The following is a 21080-nucleotide window of genomic DNA, read 5'->3' as shown; positions in this document are numbered from 1 at the left end:
TTAAAACTTCACTGGCACTTCCACAATGAAATTAAATAATAAAGATAGCAAACAGCATTTTTAACTTCTTCCTGATATCAATGGGAACTTTTCAAATAAACATAATAGAGTCTGGTTTGTTCATAATGGTTTTTTTTCCCCATAATTTTAAATAAGATAATACAGTTAATATTTCATTAAAAGTTTTTCTCAAAAAGCAATGTTGGCTTTTATGAAGTATCTCATAGTATGATGAAATGATTCGTTAATATGATATATAGTATATGATATTGAAGTATTCATGCATTTTAAGAATCAACCCATTATGGTCGCAGTTTATTCTTTTTAACCTATTGCTTGACTTTGGTAATAAATTTCATTTAGGATTTCGATACAAGATTAATATTTTTCTTTTTTAAGATATCTTTATCAAGTAGGTCTCAAATAAAATTACTAGTAGCTTTAATTCCTTACCTTTATTCTAGAATAATTTAAAGAGCTTCAAGTAAATTTCAGGTAGAAGGTTTATAACTACTAATCTATGAACCCATTATTCCATTAACAATAGAAGCAGCTTAGGATCTGGGAGAGCCACAGTGAAAAGAAAACAATCAGGAAACATATCAATAAATCTTTCCCTCTTAATTCTTGGTATCATCCTGCTTGTCTATCCCCAGATAAACTCCCAACAAATGATAAAGAGAAAATTTATTTGGAGAATTACCTATTGCTTCTATCAATACATCAGGAATACATGTTAATGACATTGAAATTTACCTTTCTGTTGAAAGTATATGAATTAGCTTGAGCAAAAATTCACTGAATATCTGAGGACACGTTGAAGAAAGATGCACTTGCAATCGGGTAAGAAATTCTTGCATAGCTTGCGTAGCTGTTGGACCAACCTGAAGAAAAATGTAATTCTACTGAAAACTGCTTACTGATTCCATTTACTGAATTATTCATTTAAAAGTATCAAGTGTTAAGAGGCATATGGTTGAAACTTCTCATTTGAAAAACAAAAATATTAACAGTGATAGCATGAAACCAACTAAGCTTTTAGGCCTTGATATCTTTTAAATTGAAAATTACAGATTCTATGGTCAATATTTTTCCATTATGTCAGACTTATTTAATTCAATATAGAAAAAGACTCAACTAAATTACACAAAAAATATCTCTACAATGCTTTCAAAAGCACAAAAAACTGTGATTTTCACAATCTTAATTATCCCATTTCAACAGACAGGCTAAGTGATCCACAAAAGGTCATGCTTCTAATGACTACAAGAGCAAATACTAAAATGAATGGAGGGAAAAAACTCTCCAAACAAAAACTATAGAGCTAAAAATAAACCTGTAGCAATCTGCAAAAGAAAAATAAAAAGCTTTTCAAACTTCTATCTCTTCATTGAAAAAAAACTATAGTGAGAGCTACACCAAGTACCGTTGGAATGTTATGATCATAAACCCTACAGGAGTTTTGGAAAAACAAAATGCAATGTAGTTCTCAAAACCATTTTAGACAAACTTCATTTCTAATTCTGAGCATAAAAATCTTAACATTCATAACAAAACTACCTATTATAAACCAAAATATCTGTGGAAAGCTTGATCTTGAATAACTTTTATTCTGCCTTAAAAAAAAAAAAAAGTGGGGGGAGAGGAAACACACTATTTTACACAGCGGTATGCTCCCTGACACGTAGGCTCTACCATGAACTAGCTGTATAATTGTGGGCAATGCAGATAATACATGTTTTCTCATACGTAAAATAAAGAAGCTAGAATCGGTGATTTCAGGAATTCTCACATTCCATTCATGCAATCTTTATGTATAATAATCACTTGGTAACATGCCTCTGCCCCTCCATCAAAACTCTGGGCCAATCAAACTACAAATAGTCTTTTCTTTTTTTATCTTTTTCTTTCATTTATTTTATGATGATCTACAAAATTTAAGTCTATTCTGTAGTATGACAGTACTGACTAAATGCACCCAACAGAATTTAAGCTCCAAGAATGGCAGAGTCTTGTTAACTACATAAATCTCTAGCACCCAGAACAGTACACAGATCTTACACATAGATAAGTACACAGCTAAGAAATAAAAGATAACCTTGCAAAACATTTATGAATAATCCATTAGAAAGATACTATGAACAGTGAATATATTTTATTTGAAAAGAAGTATAATGAGGGAAAAATAATTTTTAAAGCAGTACAACAAAAGCATGAAAGTGAAGTCGCTCAGTTGTGTCTGACTCTTTGTGACCCCATGGACTGCAGCCTGCCAGGATCCTCCGTCCATGGGATATTCCAGGCAAGAATACTGGAGTGGGTTGCCATTTCCTTCTCCAGGAGATCTTCCTGACCCCAGGACTGAACCCGGGTCTCCAGCATTGTAGGCAGATGCTTTACCATCTGAGCCAATTGATATAAAAGAAATATCTGTGGTTAGACTAAAAAAGCTTGTAAGTTCTAATATACCTTTTTTTCTGAATTAACAAAAGTAGTATTTATCTTTTTCCTTTCAGGTTTGAGATGTAATTGACACATGGGACTGTGTAAGTTTGAAGTGTACAGAATAATGATTTGACTTACAGACGCAGTGAAACGATTACCACAGTAAGTTTAGAGAACATCCATCTCATATAGACACAAAATAAAAGAAAAAACTTTTTTCTATATAAGTTCCAAGATTTACTCTCTCAGCAAACTTTCATATATAATATACAGAGATGTAAATTACATTTATCTTGCTGTACATTACATCCCTAGTACTCACTTGTCTTATAACTGGAAGATTTTGCCTTCTGGTTACCTTCATCCAATTCCCCCAACCCCTACCTCTGATCTTTTCTTCTATGAGTCTGTTTTTGAAGTGAAATTCACCTACAACACTATTTAGATCCTGGTGTACAACAGTGATTTGATATTTCTATACATTTCAAAATGATCACCACAGTAAGTCTAGTTACCATCTGTCATGATAAAGACATTGCATTATTATTGACAATATGCCCCACGTAGTACATTTTATACTGGTGATTCATTTATTTTGTACCTGGAAATTTGTACCTCTCAATTTCCCTCACCTATTTCTCTCATCTTTCCCACCCTCTGACCCCAATCTCCCATTCAGGCAACCACCTGTTTGTTACCTGTTTCTATGACTCTATTCACTTTTATTACCTTTGTTCATTTGTTATGCTTTTTGAGGTTCCACATATAAGTAAACTCAAAGCATCTGTCTTTCTCTGTTTTACTGCACTTAGTATAATACTGTTTAGGTCCATTCATGGCAACTTTTCATTTTTTGTTGAACAAAATATTTAATATTATAAAAGAATTAAGTTAGGTGACTTCTCAAATCTTGACTGTAGAGGTCATTAAACATAATACATTATTTAAAAAATATTTTTAAAATCCCAAAGTTTTGAAATGCTTTCCTAACGTTTAAGTATTTGTTTAGAAAGTTTCACAAATAATACAATATAACACCAAAAATGCATCTCTGCATAAAAATCAAGTAATTCCAAGAGAAAACTTACTACCTGCTATATTGTTTCAGTACAGCTATTATTATAAATAATTCAAAACATTTTATTACATTTATACATAAAAAGCCATCATTTAATACCTTAGCAATAAAAATTTTACATATTTAGGTACACTTAAAATTTATTTTACAAATAAGTTTACTATATAATCTAAGCCTATCTCTGGTTTTCAAAAATCATATACCTGTGGACTGTGTTGATTTGTTCCATGTGGACTTGTGCCAGAAAGAAATTTCACTAAAACATGAATCAGGTTTGCATCTGAAACCAGCAGATGGGCAGTACTCTCCTGAGTTCCAATGGCACTACTGGAACCAGCTATAAAGCATTAAAAAAAAAAAAGTTTTCAATAAACAGTCTGAAACAATGGAACTACAGTATTTAAAACATCTCTTGGTTTCAAAGAAAACTCATATATTCCTGGTAGTTACTAAAAACAATCTAAATCTCTACTGTACTGACTGAGCCTCACTCTCTATTTTCCTCTACCACAGATCTCTTGCCTCCTTTCTGGCAGGGAAAAATATCTAGTTTAATGTATATCTTATTCAGTACACAGACAAGTCGAAAAGAAATAATTAAATGCTTATTGTCCTTTTGGTCAGCCTATTCTTAGTAATCACTGTCCCTTTCTAGAAATAAAGATTTATTTTTCAGATAAAGTTTAACCCAGCTTTTGAAGATAAACTGAGGTAAAATTTATTCATTTTAGCAGGTTAGCTACATAAAGATTGCATACTGTTAACATACATACTGACAATACAACAGTTTTTTGAAGTGAACAAAATACCTGAGTCAAATCTACCATCAGCCTCATATAGAAAGTGAAAGTCTTAGTGGTTTAGCGTGTTGGAATCTTTGCGAGCCCATGGACCGTAGCCTGCCAGGCTTCTCTGTCTGTGGGATTTTCCTGGCGGGAATACTGGAGTGGGTAGCCATTCCCTTCTCCAGGGGATCTTCCTGACATAGGGATTAAATTGGGTCTCCTGAATTTCAGGCAGATATTTTACCGTCTGAGCCACCAGGGAAGTTTCGTTCTTAAAAGGTTCAAAAATTAATTTTACTATCTTAACTTAAACAGGAAATAAAGAAGTGAGGTAAAGAAAGTAGGAAACTATTAGGAGTTTAGAATCTGAGAAGAAACAATTAGATTCCATGCAAACAGATTTTAGATGTGAAAAGCACAAACTGAGGTATCTAGTCATATATGTTCACGAGTATATTAATGAACAAACCATTTTTAAGTGCTAAGTTACTTTGAAAAGAATAAATAACCAGCACAAGACACAGGCTAACATTAAATACTTGATTTTGTACTCTAAAAGTAATCAATTTTTAAAAGTAAAAGTTTTTAGGAGGTAAAAATATAATTTAAACTTGTAATTATAGATACATGGGTATATATAATCAAAGTAAAGTAGCACAAAGGACAAGACACATTAAGAACAAGTCTAACAGAGACATCGTCAAATAAGAAATTCAATCATTTTCACAACTATTTCACTTCTTGGAAACATCTTTTTAAGAACCTGATAGCAAGAAAAGAAAATGTATGTCAGAAATATAAAGGAATGTCTGAACTTACAATTAAGCTGCATGTTTGTCATGAGAGTTAGACTATGAAGCACAAGGCACCATGTCCGGAGCAACGTATTGGGATACCAAGCTAACACCGTGAGAAAGCTGGTTATTGATGCTATTTGGAAAAGAGAAAGGGGAAATTTTCACTCAGAAATAGCAAATGTTTACTAAGAATGAAACAAAGAGAATTTAAAACCATGACATTATTTTTAAGATCAATTCACTAGTGTCCTCAAAACATAAATAAGAGTTTCCCATTAAATATAACTAAAGCATTAGAGTCAGCAACATTTTATGTCTAGGTTTAAAGCTCATTCCATGACAAATAACATGTCATCACTACACATTTGTCATCCTTTCCAAGCTACAGGCTATATAATTTGTGTTTTACTAAATATCCTCATATTCTGCAAAATCAAAAACTGAAAATAATAGGGCATCCTAGAAAGACAGAAGTGGGGCATACCATTCAAAATCAAAGCAACTTCCCAGAAAAGCACAAAATAAAACTATAACTAAGTCAACTACAAGGCCTACATAAGAAGCACGTGTGGCAGGTGGAGAAACGAAAAAAGGTATTAAAAATAAGCAAACACAATATAGAGCACTTAATCGTGCCCTTAAAACACCAAGTAAAATGGCTGATTCCAGATCCCAGGCAGGAAATATATATAGTCTGCAACACCTATCATATTAAAAACCTAAAAAAGATGTCATGTATTTCACAAAAAAACAAAACCAAAACAATCTAAAAAGAAAGCATCTTACTGACTACAAATAGCATAATTTCAGCATCAATAAACAATGATTATGACAGAAACCTAAGAAACTTCCCAGAAAAAGCACAAAATAAAACAATCATGAACTTATATTTATTAAATAAATTAAGTGGCCTAGATTATATAATCTACTTGTGAAGCAATTAACTTTAAAATTTAATTTTAAAATACTAAACATTTACAACACTTTTTCTGCTTCCATTATACAAACTGTACATCCAAAGGGTGATATGATAGTATATTAAAGGAAGTTTCTCTTTATGGAAGTATTGATACTTCAAGATAAATAAAAAAAGGAATAACAAAATTAGACTATTTTCATTTAGAAACTTCCTGTGAATGGCTAGTAATTCTAGGCATTAATCATCATTGCCTACTAACAACACAAAAAACAAATAACCTATGAAACTATCTTTAAATAACAAAACAAAAAATCAGATTACGCTCCATGTCTAACTACCAAACAACTATTTTTTGACAAAAAAACTCTGCAAAGGAATAGGACAAAAAAAAAGACATAGGAGGAATTTTAAAACATAATTAAAATGTGCAGACCCTCTACAGATTCCATCTTAAATAAACAAAAAAGTTTTGTTAACAGTTTAGACAACTGGAAATTTGAATACTGACCAAATATCTGATGACAGTAAGAAATAATTAATACTTCTTACCCTTGTTTTCATTTAATGTTTTTCAGAATAATAAAGTTTAAAAAAAGGATGGGAGCAAAATTAATAACAATAATCGTTAATACAGTGAAACACATGGAAACCTAATAATTAAAGTAGGGCTGGCTCCTATAGAAACAATGCATATATAAACAGGGCCAGGAGACAGCACAGCTGTCACTAAGGCTGAGACAGGCCATATGAGGGCCATGTGTGATGCACATCTCCAGAGAGAAAGAACCAAGAATAAATAATTTTTACTTTTCTTTAAACAGATTCCTATAACCAGAACTGAAAGCGAGTTCTACTCCTATTGAAGGATATTATTCAAGTCCTGCAATTCCCACATTTTTGCATTTCTCAAGAAAAGAACAAAATAAATGAACACAACTTCTACAAAAAAAATTGACATCCTTCTCCAATCTACTAATTCTCTAGAGTTACTGCACATTTTAAAAAACACCAGTTACAAAAGAATAGCTTATGGGACTTCCCCGTGGTTAAGAATCCGCTTTGCAATGCAGAGGACGAGAGTTCGATGCCTGGTAGGGGAACTAAGATCCCACTTGCCTCAGAGGAACTAAGCCCACGTGCCACAACTAGAGAGTCCATGCACTGCAACAAAAGATGCATAAGACGCAACAAAAAGCACACAATGAAGACCCTGTGTGCCACAACTAAGACCCAATGACCAACCCTGACACAGCCAAACGAATAAAGAATTAAAAAATAAAAAAGAATAGCTTATGAACAAGACAATACTTTAAGGAAATACAATGGAAAGATTAACAGAACACTGCAGAGTTTATGTTATACACAGACATAATACAGATCATACAGTTTTCTGTCCTCTTTCCTGCTAATTAATAAGTCAGTATATTTAAAACAGTGCTTTTTTTTTTTTTACTAAAACGGTACAACCATGATAAAGATTATTAACCTAATCATCTTCTTTTTAACTTAATTTATGCTATGTTGATGACATAGCATAAATGTCACCTTGATTTATATAAATATGTTTATATATAAATTTTATGATTTTTATATGATTTATATAAATAAATATATTTAGATATAAATAAATCTTACCTTGATTTAATGTAATGACAGGTATTCGATTAGCATTATATAAAAAAATGTCTGCTCCATTTTCTTTGTTTCCAGATGAACTAGAATTCAGACTCAATGTGAGCCACAGCTGGAGAAGTGATTCCAACTGAAAAAAATGAAAATTGACAGAAAGAAAATGTACCCATGACATTACGAAATAGCACGTAAACAAAAAAACTTATGTAGGATTCCTTACGATTATGAGTAAATAATCTGTCAATTAAATACTATTTTTGGTTACTTCAATTCAGGTGAAGAGCAAACATCTTAAAAATCTAAATCAAATGAAATTTAACTGAATTAAAATTTATAATTTACCAAATACAAATGTTTTACTAAATTAAAAGAGGTGACTCAAGTCTTTAAATATAGGTGTGTGTATAATATACAGGTGTGTGTATAATATACAGTTAGAACTAAAGAAGTTTAAAATCATAAAAATAATAAATAACCTATCACTAATGAACTATGGTTAATTAAAATACCTCCAAAATTCTTCCGTCTGAGTATGACAAAGAAATCATCACTGTCTGATTGAGACTGATCTTTCCAGTTATTTCATCTTTTCCAGGCCAGCAATAACGTCTAAAAATACACCATTTCTCCTGAAGTCATACCTGAACATGATGGACTTGAAGCATGGAAAAAAGTTTGTTGAAACACACATTTAACATCGGGACAGATGATAACTGTACAATAAGCTGGTTGGACTGGTTTGCAGCTTGTAAGCCCCCTAGAAGTGAATCATCTGTTCCGGTGGGAGACTGTGATACTGAAAATTAAACACAATTGTGATTTTATCACAAAGTAGCAGGAGAAATGTTAACTAGCTAATAATATGTACAGTTAAGTGAAGGTTTTTTTTTTTTAATTAAAATTGCATTTTTTTTAATGATTCAGCATTACATTGTTTGAAAACATGGTTTTACAACATTACTTGAAAGTTCAAAAGAAAAAGCACCACAAAGAGAAGCTCCCTAATTCATGGCACTTGTCCACCAAAGGGAAAGAACCTTACTTTCTAGCAATTTCTATCTACAATTTTCTCCTAATTAATAAAAGGGAGGAAAAAAGGGAAAGAAAGGAAAAAAAAAAGGGAAAGAAAGAAGACCCTTGCCTATTTCTTGAGAAGATGGCTTTAGAACAATCTAGACTCTAATCCATTGATTCTCAACCTTAACTGGCACATTAAAATTGTCAGGGAACTATTGAAAAGTTCTGATGAGAGGATACACACACAAAACTGAGTACAGATTCATGGTGAGCAGAGAAATAAAGGGATGCTAAGAGAACTTTCTCATATATTTAGAAAGTTTTATACTAAATGAAGAACATAAATTTTGGGCAGAAAAATAATCAAAAGATAGACTATATCGAGAAGCAGAACACTACACCAATTCTTAGGTTTTTCTATTTTTTCTGTACTTCTAAGGCAAGAAAAAATGAAAAATGCAAACCGAAAGAATTCAGCTTTATATAGGAAGATCTGAAAACCCAAATTTCTCTACTGAAATGAATTCTGAACTCTCCTTCAAAAGACATGACATGCTTCCTAGGTTCTAACTAGTATCCCTATACTTTTATTCATCACCATGTCCCACCACATTTTCATTTTTCTTGACCTAAGAAAAGTAAAAACATCACCATCTCCCTAGCACAGCTCCACCTTAAGGTAGACAGGCTGCTCTCTTAACTGTACTCACGTGGCAGAAGGGGATCTACTGAAGTCTAGCACAACATCAACAGTCAGGAAACCGTGTCCTTTTGCCAAATATGGCAGGTCACCAGACTCTGCAACATGGTTTTCAAATAGCCATAGCTATTCATTTAGGTATATGTTGTCTACAGCTGCTTAAGTCAGAGTAGAGCTGCAAAACACGATGCATGGCCCCAGAGAGCCTAAAATGTTTACTATCTGGTCATTCACTATAAAAAGTTTTTCTTCTTTTGCTATAGATAATTAGGTAGTACGTCGTCTCAATTCTGTAGTTCAATCAGACCCATTTGGCTATCATCATGATATGTCTTTCATCTTCTTTCATATGTCCTCAAGGAAGATAAAGATGTTACTATCAAGAAACCCACTTTATCATAAATTTGGATATAATGCAACAAACTCCTAGGCAGCTAGCTATACAGGCTTCCCCAAAAATGTCATTAACCTCACACTACCACAAATAACAAAAACATGACTCAAGTTTTTGGACTGAACTTAAGACCACTACATGGAGGTGTTCTGTTCCCTTTCCACTCTCTGAATTCATTAATCTTCTGTCTTCTCTCTCAACTTACTACTAAATTAGCAAGGGAGAGTTTAAAAATCTGTCACTGGTAGTTCCCTGGTGGTGCAGTGGATAAGAACCTGCCTGCCAATGTAGGAGACACGAGTTCAATCTCTGGCCCAGGAACAATCCACATGCCGGGGAACAACAAAGCCCGTATGCCACAACTACTGAGCCTGCACTCTAGAGCCTGAGAGCCGCAACTAATGAGCCTGTGAGCCACAGCTACTGAAGCCTGCATGCCTAGAGCCTATGCTCCACAACAAGAGAAGCCCATGACTGCAAAAAAAGAGTAGTTGCTCATCACCGCAACTAGAGAAAGCCTTTGCAAAGCAACAAAGACCCAGTGCAGCCAAAAATAATTTTTTTAAAAATCCACTGAGTACATCTGACGATAATCAAGAGACAAACTGTTAAGTATAATACTCTAAGAGTGGTGACTTTTACATACATGTAGGAGATGTATTTGTTAATGCCTGTAAAATGGAATCTGCTTCCAGGGTAGACATCATTTTCAACATAAGCTCTGCTTGTTGTTCGAGTCCAACTTCTAGGCGAGCATCTAGGGCTACAAAAAACAATTAAAAAACAAAAGCTATTTAATAATTATTATTCATGTCCTACTTCCTACAACAAAATGTTGACATCTGAGCCCCAAACAGGGTGAGGAATGCATCTTCCCATCAGAGCAACCTGGCACGGGCACCAGAGGAATAGCAGGTAACAGGATCTGGGCAAAGGAGGCTAGAGACAGGACAGTGGTGATATAAAGAAAGGCAGCCCAAGTAAGGGAAGCAATGACAGTGGAAGCAAGTGTATTAAGGGTAAGGAGAATCAGGTACTTCACTATCAAGAGAAAAGAGAAATATGAACAAAGGAAAAATGAAGGCTATGGAGTTAGATTGCAGTTAGATTAACTGATGTATCAATGTAAACTTGCGGCATGCTAGATAGACAAACAAATACAGAAATAAATATAAACACAAATGTGTGTACACATTCCCTAGATTTGTCCATAAAGAGACCATGGAAACAGCCCCAAGTTAGCAACAAGTATATCTAGTACTCAAACCTTGAATTCTCCCACTAAAAGGTTTTGAAATATCTTTTTTGTTCATGAAGAGGCTAATTCTCAGTCTGGAAAAGGAAAAGTAAATGATGAGCTTGGGGCATCTTGTTATCCCAAAAAAGGGAAATGTTCAAAGAAAGATGAGGCCATGTCAAAAAAAAAAAAAAAACAAGAGACCAGTTTAAAGGAGATATCACTGGTCAAATCAGGGCAATTTGAATATCAAAATAAATAATGATATGTGAATTTACCTAATGCATAGAACTATACACTTAAAAATGGTTAAAATGGAAAACTATGTTCCCTATATTTTAAGACAAATAAATAATGGTAATAACAAATTATAACACACTGAATAAAAAAAGGAAACCACTGGTCTATTCAAAAGTAAATGAATAAACTATTAACTTCTTTTTTAAAAAATAACAGTTTCCAAATATTCTTCTGTCACTCCAACCAATCAAAATTTTTTTGCAAAAGGGAAAAGAAAAATTTTTCACTGGAAAATTTTGATAGACATGTCTTTTATTAAGTAATTAGACTGAAGACCACCACCAGTGATCCAAATTAAAATCATGAGCTGCCTAATAGGATGCAGGAAGAAAAACCTGACACTACAGTTTCCTAATATTACTGCCAAAGTCACATAACCAGAATCTAATCATGAGGAAACAGCATACAAACCCCAACTGAGGGAAATTCTACCAAATAACTGGCCTATAATCTTCAAAAGCACCAAGATCATCAAAGTCACCTCTGAAAAAGTGTGGCAAACTGAATAACACTGAAGAGATATGGTAACTATAGTTCACCCATGAAGAATACACTTTGAACTGCACAGGTCAACTTACAAGGATTTTTCTCAATAAATATATACTACACAATCCACAGTTGGCTGAATGCATGGATGCAAAGGGCTTCCCAGGTGGCACTAGTGGTAAAGAACCTGTTTGATCCCTGGATTGGGAAGATTCCCTAAAGGAGGGCACAGCAATCCACTCCAGTATTCTTGCCTGGAAAATCCCCATGGGCAAAGAAGACTGGTTGGCTGTAGCCATTAAGGTCGCAGAGAGTCAGAAACAACTTAAGTGTCTTAACACACAAACACATACACACACACACACTCAAAACTTTGGAGAGAAAGAACCAACTGTAAAGTTACACACAGACTTTCAACTGTTTGGGAATGGGCCACTCTACTCCCCTATTACTCAAGGGTCAACTGTAAAATGCAACATACAATTTTGTACTGGATCATTTTCCATAAAGGACATTATTTAGACACAACTGCTGAAACTTGAATGGATTCTTAAAGTTAATACTAATGTTAATTTCCTGATTTTCATGGAATGTGCTTCCTGATGTGTTTATGTAGAAGAAATGTCCTGTTTTGTAAAACAAAATAAAATAGAAAAATATCAGATTAACAACTTATTCCCAAATGGGTCAGGATAAAGCTGTTCTCTGTATTACACTTGTAACTTTTCAGTAAATGTATGGTTGATTCAAAATTTAAGAAAATATTTCATTCAAAAAAGAAAGTTATATACTCTGTGACTAGAAGAGTACAAAAATAATACTCAACGTGATTCCATTCTGCTTACAAATAAACATAAATTTACTATTATAATAACAATAAAAATAAAAGAAAGTACAATAACAATAAAAATAATTAAAGCCACTGGCAAACTCACACAACTCACAAGTATATTTTGCTCAGTGTTATTTTGAGAAACAAAAGATGGACCATAAATAGAAATGCTTCCAAACTGACCAACACAAAGCTCTGAGTGTCAGTCACTCTCAAGGCAGCCCTGCAATAATAAACTCTCTCAGCATACATTCAGGATCAAATTCTCAGAAGACCAAGAATACACAAACTGAGAACTTGTTTTAAGAATAGCTTGTCTTAATAACAGTGCCTCACTTACCCTGAGACACTGAAACACTAACTGTCTGTGATCCATTCTTCTCTGCATTTGCTGGTGGCTTTGCTACAGGAATTCCAAGACCTCCAATGTACGGGTTGTAATTGTAGGTGCCATAATCAGCACCCCAATAGTCATACCATGTACTGCTTATTGGCTTAAAAAAATAGAAAAAACTTTGGTTTATTTTTGACTCTTCACTTAGAGTAACATATTATTTACACTACCTTAACTCAAACAAGGCTACAAAGTAAGCATTCCCCTTACCCTTTAAAATTTTTAAACATAAATTTAATGATCTATAGGAATGGTTCAGAATATTCCATTGTATCCTCAAGTCTAAAAAGACCGTATTTATTAGAATCTAGCATCTTAATCAAGGCAATGGCAACCCACTCCAGTACTCTTGCCTTGGGAATCCCATGGACAGAGGAGCCTGGTAGGCTATATATAGTCCCTGGGGTCACTAAGAGTTAGACATGACTGAGCGACTTCACTTTCACTTTTCACTTTCATGCACTGGAGAAGGAAATGGCAACCCGCTCCAGTGTTCTTGCCTGGAGAATCCCAGGGACAGAGGAGCCTGCTGGGCTGCCATCTATGCGGTCGCACAGAGTTGGACACGACTGATGCGACTTAGCAGCAACAGCAGCAGTATCTTAATAAAATCTCTTACAAACAAAATAAACTAAAATAAAGTATTAGAGTTGTATCTCCTTTAGAAAAAGTAGCAGCTAGTAAAGGTGTAGATTCGGCAATGAACTCAATCTGGATGAGCTTAAATGCTGCTTGAAATGTCAATACTCCATAACCATACCTCCTATGTTTACTAATGGTTCTTATTAACATTTAAGGTAATATTAGCAGCTATATTAAAAAATAATGATGAAAGGTCTCCTTATAACATTCCAATAGTATCATAAAAAATCTACTATAGTATCTAAAGTAATTTAATTTTGAGCGAACTAAATAATGGGTTACATTAAATGTATACTTTCAAGATGAAAGATTTTAATTGCAAAGAATATTCTAGTGGATCATACCTTAAAGACTTTGGCTGCAAGAGGATCCTTTTCCAAATCAATATCTAAAGGATCAATGTCAACTTCCATTAGATCCTGAAGTAGCTCAAGGTCAATTTCTTTATCTTTTTCCAAAGAGGAAAGAGGAGGTGCACCTTCAAATAATTTAAAGTGATTTTTTTGGTGGAGTATATAAAATTTACCCAATATACTACTGCTTTTAATTATAAAGCAATTACATTTACTTAAATATATAATGTTTCTGATATAGAAGTCTCTACATTTTTATACTTGAAAATTAAGCATAAGTAAGTACACAAACACATCAGCCTATAACACACACAATTAAAAACACCAATGCAATAGTATGTAACTTCCTAGGGAAAAAGACCACAGGATTAGTCCTTGTTGAATCAAGTTACATAAACTTTGCTGTTAAAAATAACCATTAACCATTTCTAGAATGAACAACTACTGTTCATTTTATTGCCTCCAATATATAATTCATAAATTACACCTAATAGTTAGGGAAAGAAAACCCATTATTAAAGTGAAAAGTAAAGTTTTAAGAACACTGCTATTCACCTTATTTTTCTATCATGAATTAAAAACTATTTTGCTCTCAGATGACTCCAAATGCTTGACCAGCCTTTTCTGCCTTCCAACCTTTATCGTCCTTTCTTTCTCACTCTTTTTTATTCAACATATATTTATACAATGTCAAGAAAACATTAGCCTGCATTAGGGTTTGAGTATATGAAGATCAATAAAACACATCTCTACCTTCCAATAAATTAACAAGGGTTCAGAGGTGAGGGTACACAACAGAAATTAAACCAAATACAGCATGGTAGCTGCTACTGGAGACAATCAAGGAAGTAGGTAGCACCAACAGCAGTCTCCAACATAGCTGATGGTGATGGGAAAAGCTTCTTGGAGGAGGGTAGCTGTATGTGAATCTCAGACAAGAAGTTCACTATGCAAACTAGAGAAGAAAATCTCCTCCAGGTAAAGGGACTATCAGACAGAAAGGAAAAAACATGAGAGAATCTAAGATTAAGTAATGAAACAAATGAAATGACTGTAACATTGCAATATATAAGGTAATAAATTAAACAGTCTTGAAAAGTAGGGAGTACACCACAAAGGTTTGTACATGCTAAGATGCACATTATAGTTTTGAAAAGGCAGAAAACAAAGAAAGAAAAAGTCAAGAGCCATTAACCTTGCTGTCTTTACCACTGTGTATTTTTCACTGCTTTCTAGCTTATAATTCCTTCCACAGAGCCAAGTAAGACTGTATCAAAATAACATGGACACTGTGAAAGGATACCATTTCACTAGAAAAAGCATGCAAAGGGCTTCCCCCGTGGCTCAGCGGTAAAGAATCAGCCTCTCCAATGCAGGAGACAGGTGATTCGGGGTCAGGGAAGACCACGCCTGCTGCCGAGCAACCAACCCTGTTTGTCACCACAACTGAGCCTGTGATCTAGAGCCCAGAAACTGAAACCACAGAGCCCCTGTGCTGCGGCAGCTACTGAAGCCTGCGAACCTAGAGCCAGTGCTCTGCAACATGAGGAGACACCCCAGTGAGAAGCCCACACACCGCAACGAGGAGCCGCCCCTGTGCCCCGAAAGGAGGAAAAGGCCCATGCAGTGGTGAAGAACCAGCACAGGCATAAACAACTAAATAAAAATTGTTTTTTAAAAAAAGCATGCGAAAATCAAAGTAAAATCTGTTTATCAGAAAAATACTGATATGGTTACTAAGGCCAAAGACTTACTATAAAAATTTTACACTTCATTAATATTCTTAGTTTTGAAATTTAAGTTTCCATTCTTTAAAAAAGAGCTAAGGATATGTTTAGTTAAAAATGCAAAGGATGTACCTGTCATATCATGTGTCAAAGGCTCATCGATAGTTTCCAGCAGCTGAACTGAAGACTGCTGCAGGGAGTCGTCAGAGTCGCCGGCTGTCGCACCCGCATCATCACTCACCGTCCCTTCCTCCATGGCTTCTGCAGCTACTGGAGCCAGCAGTTCTCCTGCAGGTGAGAATACCATCACCTTAACTGTTTTAGTAATTAGGAAACAGACCCCCAAAACATATTTTTTCATCTAGTATAGAGAACAGCATGTACACTACAACAACCATAAAAGTTTCTGAGGCAAATGAGTCCTCATCTATCCCAGGAAATGCTAGGGCCTTCCATTGCACTAACTTCAAATGCTAACTAGTAAAAACATAAAATGTGTGCCTTATGAATAAGGAGTCATTATCATCACTTTAAATATATTAACTCATTTATTCATCAAAATAACAATAAAGATGTTTTTATTATTCTTATTTTACAGATGAAAAAAACTGAGGAATAGGGAGTACCTTCCTCAAGCGCACCAAGAGAACTTGGAAGCAGCCCACTGCTGGTATTAATAAGAAAGCAGACTAGCTCCCGTATCCCTGCACTTTATAACTTAATTCCTCCATAAACACTTGCATTTATCACAGGTGTCAACATAATTAAACACAGAAGTAATTTGAAAGGGTTGCTACTGCTGAGATAAGACATTTTACACTTTTGAGGGGCAGTTTCCTTTAATGATTTGTCAAGCATCGACAAGCTCATTTTGATATACCTTATTAAAAATAAATCCTAACAAACCTGCTAAAATATCCTGCAGCATACAAGTTAAGGAATATTGAGCCCAAGCACCACCCCAAGATATATCTCCTCTATTGAAGTCAGTTCCAACCAAAAGTAATAGCAGTCTTTCCAGTTGGGGTTCATTCACAATCTCACATAGATGTATGGTTGGCCTTGTGGCATTCGCAATGCGTGCAAGAACCTGTAATACATTTTATAAAATCATACACTTAAGTAGCTATTACATGTTTTCTCCAAAAATAAAGCATTGAAGTAACTTTTCAATGAGATATACTTTTGATGTCAAAATAACTGTTTGACATGAAATGCAAAGGAAATGTAATTTCATGGATCAAACATTAAAATCCGGGTAAAAAAATCTGAGTTGAAAACTTCAATTTCTACAAACAATGAATATGCTACAGGAAAGCCTTCAGGGCATTAATACAGCCTTCACTGCTATAATTTGACACTCATTTGTAGATTGCCTATCTTAAAAGAAAAAGGTAGGCTGTACAGACATATCCAAGGCTTCCCTTGTGGCTCAGCAGTTAAAAAACCGCCTGCAATGCGGGAGACCTGGGTTCGATCCCTGGGTTGGGAAGATTCTCTGGAGAAGGGAAAGGCTACCCACACTCCAGTATTCTGGCCTGGAGAATTCCATGGACTGTATAGTCCCTGGGGTCACAAAGAGTCAGACACAACTGAGCAACGTTCACTTCACTTCACTTCACACTATTTACATTTCAAGTCTACATTAATCTAGTTTTAACTAGATTAAAAATGTATAATAGGTCTCCTAAAAATAAGTGCCCAAGTATTTCTAAAATCTTTCAAGGCACATTAAAAAAAACTAAACCACATAAAAGGAAAACCAAAGCAGTTTTATTTCTCTTAAAACTCAATTTAAAACTGTATTTTTTCTTCATTCTTTTTTTTTTATTCTCTAAGCCTGTAATTATAAATTAGGCCTATTACTTTACTTACCTTACAAACAAATAATAAGAGATCTGCATGGCATGTAAAATCCATAGAGAGGAGAAACAGGACAAGTTTCTGGACTACTGAAATACAACGTTCATGGGCCAGAGTAAATGGAAGTGGTTCTATCTCTGGACTTTCTTTTGTTGTTGTAACTTCTGTGTCTAAATTAGAACGAGACCACTCCGCTGTCCGACGAAGCCGAATTAAATCCTTAAAGTGCTATACACAGAAATTTACAATATTTAAATCAATGTTTATTGAATGAAAATTCTTTCAATATGAGTTTATTTCTGAGATGAAAATATACACTCAGAAAACATACAACTTCTAAAGAACAAGATTTTTAGGCAAACCATAAGCTTCAAAAAGTAAGATTATTAAAAACTATACTGACAATATATACCTTTGTACATTTTAGAATAATTCATCAGATATCGAATAGCATTTCAGAAAGGAGGAATTCTATAAAAATGCTCTATTAGGGTAAATCTATTATTTTAAATATTACCAAAACACCCTAAACATAATCTCAAAAGGTGAATGGTAAAGAAACCTATACATACAAACTATAGAGTATTAATTCATTTCAAATTTTGCTGGAATAATTTTAATCTCATATTTATAGAAACACAATATGCAAACTTGGTTGCTACTGAAATACTATCCCCCAAGTTGAAAAAAAAAAGGTCATTACTTTTAAAAAATACTTTATTTAAAAATCACTGTAATTAACTTTCACTTAGAATGGACACATTAGGAAAACCATACACATCCTAAATCCTTTTACCATCAATTTATTGGAACACAATCCACTTTAAAGAATATACGCTAGAAAAATATTTTAACTCCACATATTCCATGTATTTCCTTGAGTTAAAGCTATCTTTCCCCACAAAGAAGTACACAGGATAGATTTTTCTGCTGATAAGCAGAATAACATAAAGCTTCCTGATCATTATTAAAGATATTTAACTATTCAAATAATTTAAAATATTAATACTAAACAGAAGAGTAACTTCTCTAAGATAATTACATTAAAAATTAAAGATCATACCTTTGAGGTAGCTTGCTTTAATTTCGCTTGTTCTACCAGAAGTTTATATGATGATCCTTTGTTACTCTGTATTTTTTCCTTTTCCATCTGTTCCACCAAAGCCTTCTGTTTTGCTTTTAATAAGTTAAGTTGCTTTAAAGAAAATGTTAATTTTATAGTTAGCAATGTTAAAAACAACAAAATAAGTTATTGTACTTCTCAGAATCCATACAGCAAACTAGTGGAATAAGCAGTTTTCTGTAAAGTCTAGTTTTAACTATATTGATTTAAAATATCACCTCCAAAATCCAAATAAAAGATCTCCCCATTTTGTAATTAAGAAGTAACCAATTTCTTATCCATGGAAGAAGAAAAATAAGTGGAATACTTTTTTTATGTAAGCCTCTAATGAGACTGACTGATGGAATGTTTTTAAACAGAGGAACAGAATTATTTTTAAATACACTGGGAAAATATTTTTACTGTACAAGAGTCCTAGGTTGGCTTTTATGGGAATCTCCTTCAAGAGTAGTACATTTTTTGGTATGTCTATGATTCTTATTAATTAAAAATTTTATTATAACTATAAATTCACATGCAGTTATAAAAATAATGCAGAGATCCCTTTTACACTTTACCCAATTTTGCCTAACAATAGTAAAATATCACAACAGAGTAATGACATTATTACAATTCACCTACGTTATTCAGATTTCAATGATGTGAAAAAGCTTCACATCATTTTCTTGCAAAAGGGCCAATGGTTGCCCATAGTGGAAAAACTCAGAAGTAAGTAATTTAGCACTAAGTCATGCTTTTTAAAAAACCCAAAGCTTTCACAAACTTTCAGAGCATACATGTTTTCATATAAATTCTCATTTCATCCTAAATTAGCTTCCCTGGTGGCTCAGACAGTAAAGAGCCTGCCTGCAGTGCGGGAGACCCAGGTTAGATTCATGGGTTGGGAAGATCCCCTGGAGAAAGAAATGGCAACCCCACTTCAGTATTCCTGCCTGAAAAATCCCATGGATGGAGGAGCCTGGCAGGCTACAGTCCATGGGGTCGCAAAGAGTCAGACACTACTGAGAGACTTCACTTTCTTTTCCTTTCATATTAAATCAATTATATAAATACTTTTAAGAGACATATGAGGCTCCATACTGGATATTAAATATACAGTATAAATTTCTATATATAGTGTAAGATAGAGAGGAAGATGCATTTTGAAATATAACTATAATAAAGTAGTGGCGTATAAGAATCTGACATCAGCTATAAACTCAGGTTAACAAAAGAATCTCAACAGGAGAATACAATAAATACAATGAAAGGGAAAATACAGGATACATGGGGATATTTTATGGGATCCTAATTTAGAAACCAGGGAAGAGCTCCTTGAGGAAGTGAATATGAACTAATTTTTGAAAAGTAAGTTCAATTATCCAAGCAAAATAGTAAATTAAATGTTTGGCATGGGGAGAGGAAGGGATGGGGGAATAAGCACATACTAAAATAAATCTTAGATGAGAAGACTGGTTGCAGGTGGTCCAGGAACTCAAAATCACTATGGCTAGACCAAAACTCAAACCTAAAAGTTAGACAGGCAGATGATAGATATTCTAAAGCCACGTTAAGCAGTTTTACCATCATTCAAAGATCACCTGGAAACCATTAACAATTTAGAGGTGGAGTGATATGATCAGGTTTGTATCTAAAAGAACCCTCTAGGGGCAGCATGAAAAATGAACTGGATTGAGAAAACAAAGGCAGATATGTCTTCTGACTAGGCAAATAATGGCTGCACTTAGAATAGTAGCATCAGAAATGTGAGGTAGACAGTTTAAAAGAACTTGGCAAAAGTCTGTAAACTATGTATTGCTGGCATTTTACTAATAAAGTCCATCTCAAAAGTGTCAAATAATTTCCCTAAATTAAGTAGTTCATAAGGTCTGATGGGAAGTCTATCTCATACAATGTCTCAAACACTAAAATAACACAAGCAAAAAAATATTGAAAGTTACCTGTTTATGATGAACTAGCTGCTTTCTTATTTTTCTGGAATATAATCTATCAAGGCTACTGCTGCCTTTGGAAGACCGACTTATGTTCTGGGTGTGCAGATTATTGTTAATAAAACTCCACTGGTTACCTACAGAGCAAGGAAAAGTTGTATTAATAATTATGATAAATGTGATTTTAAAGTACTATTCATACCCAGAAAATATAAAATGATAAATGTGTCAATTACAACAAAGCAGTTTTTGAAAAAAATTAAGGAAACCATCGTAAAGAAACTGCTAAGAACATGTGATCTTAGAAAAGTTAACCTAGACTCTAAATGACTTTAAGACCAGAGTTCTCTGTTCCTTCAATCTTTCCATTAAGGTTAACAGTTTACTTTTTCCACAACTGTTTAAAATTAATCTTTGTACAATAC

At 33.9% G+C, this 21080-nt stretch overlaps 1 protein-coding gene across 9 annotated transcripts in view; it reads right to left on the bottom strand.

The window, feature by feature from the left end:
• BIRC6 (baculoviral IAP repeat containing 6) overlaps positions 1 to 21080 on the bottom strand; it is a 210869-nt gene that overhangs the window by 96011 nt on the left and 93778 nt on the right. For all 9 annotated transcript variants that reach the window (XR_005718377.1, XM_040224596.1, XM_040224598.1 and 6 more), the window contains 13 exons: positions 20665 to 20792; positions 18665 to 18796; positions 17614 to 17829; positions 16645 to 16828; positions 15871 to 16026; positions 14003 to 14136; positions 12963 to 13116; positions 10414 to 10530; positions 8298 to 8452; positions 7660 to 7786; positions 5128 to 5238; positions 3727 to 3860; positions 757 to 884 (listed from right to left, as the gene is read on the bottom strand). Coding sequence is in view for 8 of the 9 variants with exons in the window: in XM_040224596.1 (XP_040080530.1) it covers positions 757 to 884; positions 3727 to 3860; positions 5128 to 5238; positions 7660 to 7786; positions 8298 to 8452; positions 10414 to 10530; positions 12963 to 13116; positions 14003 to 14136; positions 15871 to 16026; positions 16645 to 16828; positions 17614 to 17829; positions 18665 to 18796; positions 20665 to 20792 (1876 nt within the window). In the remaining variant the exon portion in view is untranslated. The remainder of the gene's footprint in view (positions 1 to 756; positions 885 to 3726; positions 3861 to 5127; positions 5239 to 7659; positions 7787 to 8297; positions 8453 to 10413; positions 10531 to 12962; positions 13117 to 14002; positions 14137 to 15870; positions 16027 to 16644; positions 16829 to 17613; positions 17830 to 18664; positions 18797 to 20664; positions 20793 to 21080) is intronic.

Source organism: Oryx dammah, unplaced genomic scaffold (assembly GCF_014754425.2).
Source record: "Oryx dammah isolate SB20612 unplaced genomic scaffold, SCBI_Odam_1.1 HiC_scaffold_25, whole genome shotgun sequence".
Taxonomy (NCBI): domain Eukaryota; kingdom Metazoa; phylum Chordata; class Mammalia; order Artiodactyla; family Bovidae; genus Oryx; species Oryx dammah.
Note: the sequence above shows the minus strand (reverse complement) of the source record. Positions and strands in the feature narration are given on the sequence as shown.